The sequence below is a fragment of the Chroicocephalus ridibundus genome, chromosome 2, assembly GCF_963924245.1.
Source record: "Chroicocephalus ridibundus chromosome 2, bChrRid1.1, whole genome shotgun sequence".
NCBI classification, from domain to species: Eukaryota; Metazoa; Chordata; class Aves; order Charadriiformes; family Laridae; genus Chroicocephalus; species Chroicocephalus ridibundus.
Window position 1 is genome coordinate 159,163,097 of NC_086285.1, and position 12,583 is coordinate 159,175,679.

The following is a 12,583-nucleotide window of genomic DNA, read 5'->3' on the forward strand; positions in this document are numbered from 1 at the left end:
AAAAATATAAATAAGATGAAAAAATGTTTTGATGTGGTATTTCCAGCAGAAACAGCAAGGTTTTAATGCTGTCCCTACACCTCCCGTCACATTTAAGAAAGCTGATTTAAACAGCAAAGGCACAGAGAAGGGCTAGTATCATGAAAAGGACAACTTAAATGATAGGAGAAGAAAAATACTCTTCTATCAGAATAAGTGAAATATGCTTGAAATATCCTACAGGTTTCCATTTCTGAAAACAGAATGTTTTCAGAACATTTCTGTTCTGAAAACAGAAATGGAGACCTGTAGGATCGCTCTCCAGGCAGGGCCTTCATACGGACACCAAGGACAGAAACCTCACCGACGCTAAACGACAATGTTGATACGTGAACAAAGTAATTTAGAGGACTTGAGAAGATTTCTAATCCTGTGAGGAATGCTGTCAGACAACTTTTAGAAGTTACTAGTAAACGCAAATAAGCTAATTTGGTTAGAAATTGAGTCTGATAAGTGAAGAAGCGGATTATAGGACCTGGTGCCTGCAGCAGCAGTGGACTGGAACCCCACGAAGGAAGTGCTTTTGGGTTTACGCACCTAAGATTACAGCTGTGCAAGAGAGCGTAAAATATGCAAACTTGTAAGTATTGAGGTTCCAAATGTAACTTCATGACACAAAATTGATCCCTGACCTCTCCCATATGAGAGAAATAGGTAGATCCATTAAAAATCAATTAGCTTTCCACTGGCGCAGATTGCTTAACACTTCTACAAAACTAATTACCCACCTTGCCCTCACATTGGTTTTGCAATTAAGGTTCTGCAAAAGTTTATTTACCTACTGTGCTGAGACATCCAAGTACTTAAATGTGGATTTTTAAAAAAAAAAAAAAAAACCAAACAAAAAACTTTTTGTAAAACAGACAGAAGACCTGGTAGATGTCTGGAGCTGTAACGCAGGTGTAAGCTGAAACGATTAATGAAAAAGATCGTTTTCAGAATGTTACAGACTATAAAGACTTGACTGACAACACAAGTGAAGCTGAACCTGACTATGGTTAGATAAAGTACTGGAAAAGGCACACAGTGGTCAGCTGACGCAGCGACCCTACTCTGTAAAAGTATTCTGGCCTTCTCATTCTATTAAGATTAACTAAAGCTGTAGCAGAGATGGCAGAAAGTAAGATGAATCCACAAAAGAGCTGGTTTAGTGCAGAGTAACAGTGCCTTAGCCAATATTTGTTGTCGGTTCAGGCTCGCTCACCAGCCTTTGCAGAGAGACAGCTGATACACAGGCACATCTTCCACTCCGTTGTTGCAGGAACCTTTAACTTCAGAACTGATGGCAAATACTAAAGGAATAGTAGTAACTTAAAAATCATTACCGCTATCTGCTTTGTGAACATTAAAAAAAACCCCAAAGAGAAATCTTGCTCCAGCATTTTTATCAAATTCTGCAAAGTTATCAAACTGGAAAATCTGAACTTACATTATAATGATATATGGGGAAACTTAAAAAAGATCGCCATATACACGTACTCCAACAATTGTACTTACACAATTTTCACTATTAATCAAACTAATTTTTAGACACCATATCCATTAAAAGCCATGGGCAAGAGTGATGTGCATTATGCAAATTGCTCTAGACTTACCTTCTTGCCCCAACACAAAGCTCAGACTTAATGGCTTCCAGTCCACTGTGGCACCTTAACAAACACCACGGCACCTTGCTACCAAGGAACTTCACAGTTGAATGAAGCCAGCTTACAGAGGACTAAAGGGAGGTGGGTTTGTTAACTATTTTCCAAGCAACGTTGCATATTTAATCTGTATGTCTCAAAGGATATAAAACAGCCTATGAACAGGCTGCCCAGAGAGGTGGCGGAGTCTCCAACTCTGGAGACATTCAAAACCCGCCTGGACGCGTTCCTGTGCAACCTGCTCTGGGTGACCCTGCTCTGGCAGGGGGGTTGGACTAGATGATCTCCAGAGGTCCCTTTCCAACCCCTATCATTCCATGATTCTGTGAAACTTTAAAAAACCTCGGCCTCCTTCTAACATATGGATCCCACCAGCTATCCGCTCACTGCAGACCGTCTCCATGTTCCAGCAGGGTCCCATGGGATCTACTGGGGCCTCTCAGCAGAGCAGGGACAAATATCAGATTACGTTTGGGGACAGAAGGTAAGCTTTAAATTTAATTACAGATTCAGTGCTTTTCTCACTTTTGCTATTAACGGAACTTAGCGCAAAACATAATACTATGTTTTCATATAATCTTAAATCAAATTGATCATAGAAACATTTAGGTTGGAAAAGACCCTTGGGGTCATCGAGTCCAACCGTCAATCCCACTCTACAAAGTTCTCCCTTACACCATATCCCTTAACACCACATTAAACGACTCTCAAACACATTCAGGGATGGTGACTCCACCACCTCCCTGGGCAGCCTATTCCAGTGTCTAACCACTCTTTCTGTGAAGTTTTTCCTAATGTCCAGCCTAAACCTACCCTGTTGCAGCTTGAACCCATTCCCTCTTGTTCTATCGCTAATTACCTGAGAGAAGAGACCAGCACCAACCTCTCTACAATGTCCTTTCAAGTAGTTGTAGAGAGCGATGAGGTCTCCCCTCAGCCTCCTCTTCCTCAAACTAAACAGTCCCAGCTCCTTCAATTGCTCTCCATAAGATTTATTCTCCAGGCCCTTCACCAGCTTTGTTGCCCTCCTCTGCACTCGCTCCAGCACCTCGATATCTCTCTCGTATTGGGGTGCCCAGAACTGGACACAAGACTCAAGGTGTGGCCTCACCAGTGCTGAGTACAGGGGGACAATCACCTCCCTCCTTCTGCTGGTCACACTAGTTCTAATACAAGCCAGGGTGCCATTGGCTTTCTTGGCCACCTGGGCACACTGCTGGCTCATGTTCAGCCGCTTGTCAATTAGAACCCCCAGGTCCTTTTCTGCCAGGCAGCTCTCCAGCCACACTTCCCCAAGCCTGTAGCGATGCATGGGGTTGTTGTGCCCCAAGTGCAGGACCCGGCACTTGGCCTTGTTGAAGCTCATACCGTTAGCATTGGCTCATCGGTCCAGTCTATCCAAGTCTCTCTGTAGAGCCTCCCTGTCCTCATGCAGATCAACACTCCCGCTCAGCTTCGTGTCATCTGCAAACTTGCTGATGATACACTCTATGTCCTTATCAAGGTCATCAATAAAGATGTTAAACAGAAATGGTCCCAACACTGAGCCCTGAAGATAGATAGCTATTAAAATTAACTTTTCTAACAAAAAATAGCATTTGGTAAGTAAGCCTGTATGTTAAACTTTGACATAAGGGATATACTCTACTACTACTAATCTCAAAAGAGAATATAAATTCTAAAGGATTATTTTTTCCTACCTAAACAAAATTATCTCAGACTGTTTCAAAATTAAGATGTGTCACCACTGTCTTATGGAAGCAGAGAATCTCTGCTTCTTTTTCTGTTAAACGTTCTGTTTGGGAGCTGGAAGGGGTGGGGGGAGATAACAAGGTGTAGCACAGTTTACAATGAAGTGCAGCGATGCTTCTAGAGTGACTTTTCCACACTGGAGAACGTTCTATGCATTTGTCACTTTGTTCCCCTGGCATTTTGAGTCTGTTAAATCATTCCTGTAACACAGGCATGGATTTAATGGCAACTTCTAAAACTGATTAAATACTTCACGATATTATTGAATGGAAAACAACAAAAAAACCCAGCATCACTCACAGACTGTAAAATTTTGGCACGTTTGAAGCAGAGAAGCCTTGTGACTTTAACATAACAGTAGTTCCAGTCAACCTTCCTCTCTGACTTACACCATCAATCTGGCATTTTCCACTCTGATGAAGTAATCAATGTTACTATTATCGTTAGAAGGCAATAGTTCTCTGGAATTTGTGATAATATGATACTATTTGGTTGTAGTATAAACAAGGATTTCTTTTGCATAATCTTTGACAAGAAAACACACAAGAACTCAACGCTTCATTTCTTTCCAAGTAGCTTTGGTGTTGTGTTGATTCGCTCATCTGGGAGTTTGCAGGAACACCTAGGAAAACATCTAACATTCTGAACCTTGAATACATACTTAGAATTAAATATGCATGTAAATATTCCGCTTCCTGGAGAAAAAGACAATTTTCTGAATAAGTCCATATGAGAGCTACACTATATAATGACAAAGAAATAACGTTCATTATAGCCCATTGAAAGCTGACAACGTACTAAACAGTGTACAGAGAGATACAAACCACAAGCTCCTTAACCTTCTTAAGGAAATGGGATTCAGCATTAGTTTCCAAGTCTTATAACTTTACGACAAAAAAAACGTTACCCTAGGTCAGACTGAAGGAACATCTAAGCCAGTACACTGTGTCTGACAATGGACAATCAGTAGCAGACTGTTAGACCGCGCATGTAAAAAAGATGGGGGAGAGGAAGGAAGAAGTTAAGAGTCTTGTAATGCCAACGTGAAAGTCAAAGAAGTTACAAGGAATACAAATGAGTCCCCAGTGAAACTGACAGAAAGAAACCTCGATTATGAAATCTCATGTGAAAAATGCATACCCTGGCAAAATTGCTTTGCCTCTTAATGGAAAACAAACCTGTTTAAAAGGAGAGCCAAGGGATTCATTTGAAAGTTGCCAGTGCATGACAAAGACTGATGGTGGAACAGTAGTTCTTAAGCACAGCATCTGAACTGTGTAAAGCAGACATCTGATGCCAACACACTCTCTTCTGTCCCTTTTACTCTTTCACATTTTAGTGAGAGCGTTTTTTGTTTTGGTTTTTTTTTTGAAAAGAAAGTTAACTACCGGTTGAGAAAATGAAGTATGAAGTTATAGCAGTGCTAACAATAGGGAGCATCAGCATAACTGCTGAAGCCTTAAACTCTACTGTATAGTATAGTATATAGTGTACATATATATAGTATATATGTATACAGTTCACCACAACTAAAATGTTCTCTGACAAGTCTACCGTAAAACCACAATTTGTCTATTTCTAAATTAAATACGTAAAAAAAGGGAAAAGACAAAGGGTATTTTTCTTTCTAAAAAGTAGCTTTGCACACATTATAGTAAAGTAGCAGGTTTTGTTCCATAAATACATCCTCTAAACTTGAAGTTTATAGCTATCTAGGTCAAAGAGCCACCATCCACTACAGCTGCAAGACTAAGTTTCATATGGAAATAAGTTCTCTGCCCTTTCAAGTAATACTGAGTGTCACTGCTATTATTAAGAAGCAGCAGCATCTCATTCGGTTCAACTAAATGCAGATTGCAGACCTGTAGCACAAAGCTTCCTGATGGAGAATTCTACAGAAGCAAAATGGTTGTTTCACTCAGGGAAGAATGGGCAATGTTTAGTTTAGCTCTTCAGTCCGTGACTACTGGCAATAGGCTTGGTATTTTCTCTGCCTTTCTTTACACCCCTCTAGCACTCACCAAAATGGAAGAGGAGAGTGTTGATGCACTGAGAGGGAGGGAACTTTAACACCAACCTGCTCAGCACTTCACAGGTCATTCTGGAATTTTACTTTTCCACACTGTCTGACTGCAAGGAGAGGGAGTTTTCTTAGACCTCCTCTCCTCCAAAGCTTTGTTTCTTCGCGCTCTCTGCCAGACGCTACACAGCACACCATCGTATACCACTATGCACCATCAGCCTTTTTCTAAAACACTTGTGTTTTTGTGACTGTCCTGGTTTCAGCTGTGACAAAGTTAATTTTCTTTCTAGTGGTTTCAGATTTGGTATGAAAGGAATGTCAATAATGCATATTGGTTTAGTTGTTGCCAGGTGGTGTTTATATTTTTCAAGGACTTTCTTCAGCTTCCCATAGGGGCTGAGAAGGAGCTTAGACAGAATGATGGAATGCCGAATGGAGTATTCCATACCACAGACACCACGCTCAGTATATAAATGAGGTTGGCCGGGGGGCAGGTACTCGCCATTGCTGCTCAGGAAGGTACTAATTCACCGAGTGCTGAGGGTGACTTGTGTCATATCATTATTTTTTATTTTCTTTTTCATTTTCATTTTCTGTTCTTGTTCTGCTAAACTGTCTTTATTTCAGCCCACGAGTTTTTTTTTCCTTTCCCTTTCCCTTCCTTTCTTCCCTCTTCTCCTTGCCCTTCTAGGGGAAGGGGGAGAACTGCACGAGTGGTTGCACTGTCCTAGCTGCCGGCTGGGGTTAAACTGCGACAGCAACTGTAAATGCTTAAAAATGCTTTTGCAGAATATGAACAGCACTTCTACATAAAATAAACCAACTTTAATTTAGCAGAGTATTACTTTGTTTTTCCACCCATTCATATACACTGTTACGAATGAGTCCATTACAAAGTGTCTGCGTGTCCCCTTTTTTTAAGTTCTGAACATGCATTGTACCATTTAACCATCATTACATCAATGTAATATGAAAAACACGCTACATCCTGAAACACTGCAATGCACCTGGTCAAAGGCAGGACAACTGTGGAAAAACTACTGCTTGCCAGCGTAGTTCGAAGACAGACTTACCTTTGCCAGCATTTCTAGGAGGGAGAGGAGGAGCGTCTGCAGTTGGAGAGGTGGGTGAATCTGTGCTTGTAGAAGCAAAGATCTGATTGGTAAAAGCTCCGTAGGAGAGTCTTTGCTTGTCTCTAGGAGTGCTAAATGCAGGATGAGTCAATTTGTCTTGGGGAGAAATGCTCGAAGAGTGACAAAAGCTTTGGGGTCTTGGAGATCTTTCTTTTTTTATAGGACTAGGCTGTGAACAGAAAAACAAATATATTCAACAGCTGTCTAAATACTGAATATCGTTAATATGTTTGGGAAAGAACATAACAGAATATAGTGAACACAAGCATAATTTCTTTCTTTATTGGACAAATAAGCCCTCATTCCTTCCTTTCTCAATGATCCTACCTGAAAGATCCTGTCCTCTAACTGAAAAAAATATTTTAGCATCAACAAATCATTACGTACACAAAGTAAGATTTATTCTTTAAGCAGCAGACACACAATAATAATATACTAAAGAATATATTAGTAGAAGCCTAGTAAAGTTTTTAGAACATAAGAGCAATTTTCAGTTCAAATACCTCTTTACTCAGATCAGACAGTTGTCCTCAAAGATCAAGTATATTACCCCACTGATGCATATTAAAAATAAAATAACCATTTCTGACACATCAGGTTTATTTGTTGACTGAACCAGCAATATATTCAGTGCTACATCTCTGCTTTTAAAACATACATATAATTGCTCCTTGAAGAAATTTTGCACGGCAATTTTTGCCGTGTATATTTTTTGCTGTATATTAATAGCTGCATATGGAGCACGATCTGTTTCACTGCAGCTCTGGTTCAGGCAGGCTATTATCTCCCATACAGCATTAGTCATCCTCTCGAGGCTCCTTGCACAGATAATCATTTTGTTCTCCACCGTCCTTGAGGACATGTAAATTATTTCGGTTTCTGAATTTTTCAGTCCCAAGCGTCACAGAAAGTGAAGAGTTGACCACATTTCTTTCTACAGTACCCATATAGAATAGGAGAGGTGTATTCGCATTTATTACCGAAACAGAGCACAGAGTAATTAACTGACTTGCTAAAGTAGGACACTGAGGTTAAGTTTTCATGTGTTCTAGGATGGCAATTATCCTATGCCCTCAAGTTTTTTCTTTCCGTTACTTCTTTTTTTAATCAGGAATAAAGTGCACAGCACAGTTTTTGAAAAATAGAGTTATTTATTCAATAGCTAGGCTTTTAATTCATTTCTGGAAAAAATAAGTGTGTAAGCTTTGGATTTCCTCCAGCTAAAAATGAACAACCTAGAATTCAGAAGGGGATAAAATGACAACAAAGCAATCTACATTTACTGATTTATATTATATTGTATGCCTAGTCAAAGCAAAATTTCTGAAACTCAAGTCCATTATAACTAGGGTTCACAAAGAGCATTCAAAAAGCACTTTGGCAGTCTTTAATACAGGCCTCAAAAACAGCTTTTCTTCCCCCAGAAAAATATGTAAGGAAAAAAAATAAAAAGGTTAAAGTGGGTCTCTAATTTCCATTCACTTCCACAGAAATTTTGTCAGTTTTAGTGCAAAACCGTATCAGTAATTCATGCTTACCTTATCATCTAAGTCATCATCGCTTTCATCAATTTCTTCCTGCCGAAGATTCCATTCATACTCTACATGGACGTGTGGGTTTAGCTTTCCTGCCTTGGCTTGAGAAAGCTGAAAGAAATAACAATTCTTGTTAAAATAATTGCTGTTCCTTTGGTGTCAACGAACTTAAGTTTTGTGGAAAACAAGCAGTAAACTGAAATATTTAGAAGTTTAAAACTTTTCCAGATATTAAAAAGAAACCATTTCAGGGCAATCACACAAACATCCTTCATTTATTCGAGGTACAGAAAACAGCTAAAAGGGAAGATTTTCTCAAAATGGGCCGAGGTTGCCATGTTTGACAAGCATTTGAGAAGGTGACACAGAGAGAAGGTATCTGCACAAAAGCTGAATGCATCTGGAGGCCTCCTTTCCAAAAAGGAAAGGCAAAACCTATTTATAAATGCTCATACATACAACTATTACCCCTCCAAAGTCACAATCCTTGTGTGGGAATCAAAATAAAAGGTATTTATCCTTTATTTAAATATTTTCCTTCCCTCTCACTGGATAAGGCCAGTATGTATTAAGCACAAAATTCCTCTACTTTGCCAGCCCAAACAACGTATTCACATTCTTTAAAAATCTACTACTTCAATGATCAGCAAAAAAAGAAAATTTCAATTCATGGTTATTCCGAGGAGGTAAATTCTCCTTTTCAGTGCTTATATTTCCCATCATTATTTATTCCTTCACATCCTTTCACACTTTGAAATGAGTCTATGTGGTACCAGCTGATTCAGGAGAGCATTTCACCATCTTCTCAAAATAAACTTTGGAAGAAATAAAGTATTCTCAACCTGTTACGTAAGTATTAATGAACCCACTTGAGTTTAAATTGAATTTAATTACACAGTTAAGACTCCAGCTATGCAGCAGAAATTAGCTTAGTACATCTCCCATATCGCAAACATCTAGACATTTATTTTGTACTTTTTTATTGCCCGTGGTAAACAATATGCTCACTCATATTTCTTTTTTACTCTCAACCTTATCTCATTGCCACTTTTGAGAAAAACGCAGAAATAATTTTCCTCTTCAAAAATGAAGCAAACCAGAAAAGGCATAAGTGCTCTATTACAGTTAACTGAAATAATCAGTGAGATATCAGTGGAATTTCAATTACAACAATTGAAACGATTAACTGCTAGATAGGATCACTGATAACATCCACTTGTTTCTGTTTGTTCTACAACAAAATCAGCTGGTCCACATTAATGGCAGATGTTACTTTAATAAATTTCTATTGCAAAGAAAAGAGCGATCCATACCAATTGTGTGCCGTACAGATAACCTGTTTTTCAGCTGACAGAATGCTCAAAACACTGGAAACGGATTTAGACAGCAGAGATGAGAGTAATTGAGAAGTCAATAACGAGCACCACCTTATCAATCACAGCAAAATGTTGACTTGCGTCCCCAGAAATACGGAAAATCATTCTGGTTCGTGAAGGACAAGATCTCTTGATTATGCAGTAATTAATTAATACACGACAAGAACTTTCAATTGTCAAAGGAAAAGTATTAAAATTACCAGCTGCAGAGAAAAAGTAGATATCCTCCTTGGATCATCAAAATGAGGCAAAACCAGTCTGATAAATAGAATTAAGCAGCAAGTGACAACTGTTTTGTAAATTCTTCTGGTTTTGTCTTGAATGTGAAACTGTCACACTACTGAGACTTTTTAATTCCTTGTTAGTACTTGAATTCACTTGCCTACTAAATGCTGGTGAGAGGCACTTTAGAGGACTAAGAACAAACAAGGTTGTTGGTCTCATGTAGAATCCTTATTCCGGGCTAACTGCTTCCGAAGAGTACCTGGGAAAATCCTTTAACACCTTTATTTCTTGAAGTCCAACAATTTTCTCAAGAGGCATCTGTTAACATCACTCATCCGTTCTCAAAATTCCAGAAAGTTTTTGCTCTGACCATGTTCAGTAGAGGGACAAAGTCCCACAGAAGCCGGTGTTTAACATTTTTTGATACCCTAACTTCCAGACATTACACTTTTGCTTCTTTCTCCTTTGAGGAGGTTTAATTTCAAGTTGTTTAAATTCTCCTTGTAAGAAGACTTTCACGATCTCTGAACTATCTGTCCAGTTAAATAAACTGAAAAAAGCCAAAGCAGGAAGAGACACGCAAAGATCCAGACCTCAATGGTCTGGACAGATTTAGTATTTCGGGGTTGTTTTGTACTGCTGATAGAAACGTCTTGGAAGAACTTTTGAGGTGATGAAGCCCAAATCTCCTAGAATGATGCATTAATTGGAATTCAAATACCTGACCCTCCAGTATTTAAGTTCTTCATATATGCAGGTTAAAATCACCAAGTACTTCTGATAGAAGATCTTCTATTTAAACCGTCACAAAGAAAATCACTGCTGTGTTTTGAAGTTAGAAAATATTCATCTATGGTTGGGCCTTCAGACCAGCATACAGCCAGCTGCCAACAATATCAAATTTGAGATACAGTGGTAATGATATTCTAAGTAGATCCCATCTTTAAGGAGGTAATCTTCCTCCCCCCTCCAGCCTTTTTAACCCCAGTTCTTACCAGTTCTTCGCACTGGACAGCTTTCACTCTTTTTGCTGTGTCCAGAGCCGTCTCTCCAGCTTGGTTTACTACAAAATTAAAAATAAAAAAAAAAAAAAAAAAAAGAGAGCAACTCTTTGAGATGTCTAAAGTATCAATTGATTACGTTTCACTATTTTTAGCGGAGTAACTTCTAAAAGTGATCAAAAACGTCTATTTACTCTATAGCAGCTGCAGCTCTTTAAGATTCCACTCTAAGTGCTCATGCATTTCATGTATCAGCAGGTTCTTTCTGAACAGCAGCATCTGCTGGGACAGTTCCCAAATCCCTCCTAACCATCCTAGCAGAGAATATAAAGAAATTTAGTCATTTCCATCTCAACCCAACTCCTTTGCCAGTCAAACTCTTATATGAATAAGCAGGAAAAGCAAGCAGATAGGGTAAGATAGCTTAAAAACAAAACCAAGAAAACTATTCTAAGATTTATTTTTTTTTTTAATCCAAGCATGTTTTACTTTGATTAATACATAGAGGTTTGAAGCCAGAATTTGAAGACTGAAGTCCTATTCTAAGATGACACTCAAACAAGAATAATTTTAAAACTTTCTAGCTATTTCATCTTTATAAAGGCTATAAAATGGTTTGCATTTTAAAATAATGCCTGATCGGAAAGAAGGTGGTATCTGAGTACTCTGGAAGATCCTCTGGCACAACATCTAATGGGATCCTTCCTAGATGCTCAGTAGCAAGTCTCAAGAAATAATAACCACCCCCACACTCCAACCTTACGTGGACAAAACCTTAGGTGAAATTTATTCCTACAGTATAGCTGTAAATGCCATGGAGCTGGAACAGAGTATGCTCTACATCCTATCCACACTGTAGAGCACTTCTGTGACTGGGAACTGAAAACTGTCTAACTGAGGTCTCGTAAGCAAATATGTCTATGTGCAATATTACGTATAGACTGCCAGTCACAAATTCTAGAAAATACAAAGCAGTCATCTAGAAAGGCCTATGAATCTGAAAGAATTACGATCCCTAAAAGGCGGGCTTCTTATGGAAAGATGTGAGATGGTTCAGGAGTTTTAATATGAAAAGGAATGAAAATATAGTATTTCTTAACTGAAGTTAACATACAGATAGCTTAAGAGACTACACAACCTCCAAACTTTCAACCTTTAAGTATAAACCTGATGTTTCAAGGCCTAAGGAAGATACACAGTTCCTATTTGAAAGCTCCAAAGGAAAGAAAAGACAAAAAAAAGGAAAAAAAAAAAAAAGACCCAAAAAGGTAAGAAGACTTTTCTGGCATCTACCTAGGAGAGAGTTCAATGGAAGGACCAATAAAGATGCTTAAGCTCGTTCAAAAAGCTTTCACATTTTCTTAATTATGGACATATCTGCAAAAAAAAGGTCACATCAAATTCTTTGGCTTGTTATAATATTAGAATGTATTCCAACGATGTACGGAAAGTCCAAGGAAACCAATGAAGTTAAATTTATGCAAAAGTTTTCTTCTGGGCAGTAGAAGAAAATGATGGCGATGAGGACAGTGGGGGAAATAAAAGTTCATACTATTCAGTTTGCACCAACTCTTCAGAAAGCTTCCCTCCTATTCCAAGAGCTGTCAGAATGCAAATGTTTTATAGACATGCTGATGACACTTAGCTCCCGAGTCTGACCAGCTGGATTCATGGAACACCTTCCGAATTCTCAAAATACGGCAGAGAAAGGAGAGCATCTAGTAAATGAGAGATCATCCTAAGCGCAAGCAAACAGTTTACAGCGATTCTGTTTTTAATTAAACTTTTGCTAAGACAGGATGAAAAATGGACTGATGTAGGCACAGCAGGCATTATACCTGTCTCACACACATAGA

General features: G+C 38.7%; 1 protein-coding gene across 6 annotated transcripts in view; it reads right to left on the reverse strand.

Moving 5' to 3' along the window:
• The window catches only part of ASAP1 (ArfGAP with SH3 domain, ankyrin repeat and PH domain 1), a 194,275-nt gene that overhangs the window by 21,630 nt on the left and 160,062 nt on the right, over positions 1–12,583 (reverse strand). For all 6 annotated transcript variants that reach the window (XM_063327541.1, XM_063327540.1, XM_063327537.1 and 3 more), the window contains 3 exons: positions 10,722–10,789; positions 8,129–8,236; positions 6,531–6,759 (listed from right to left, as the gene is read on the reverse strand). In XM_063327541.1, coding sequence (XP_063183611.1) covers positions 6,531–6,759; positions 8,129–8,236; positions 10,722–10,789 — 405 coding nt within the window. The remainder of the gene's footprint in view (positions 1–6,530; positions 6,760–8,128; positions 8,237–10,721; positions 10,790–12,583) is intronic.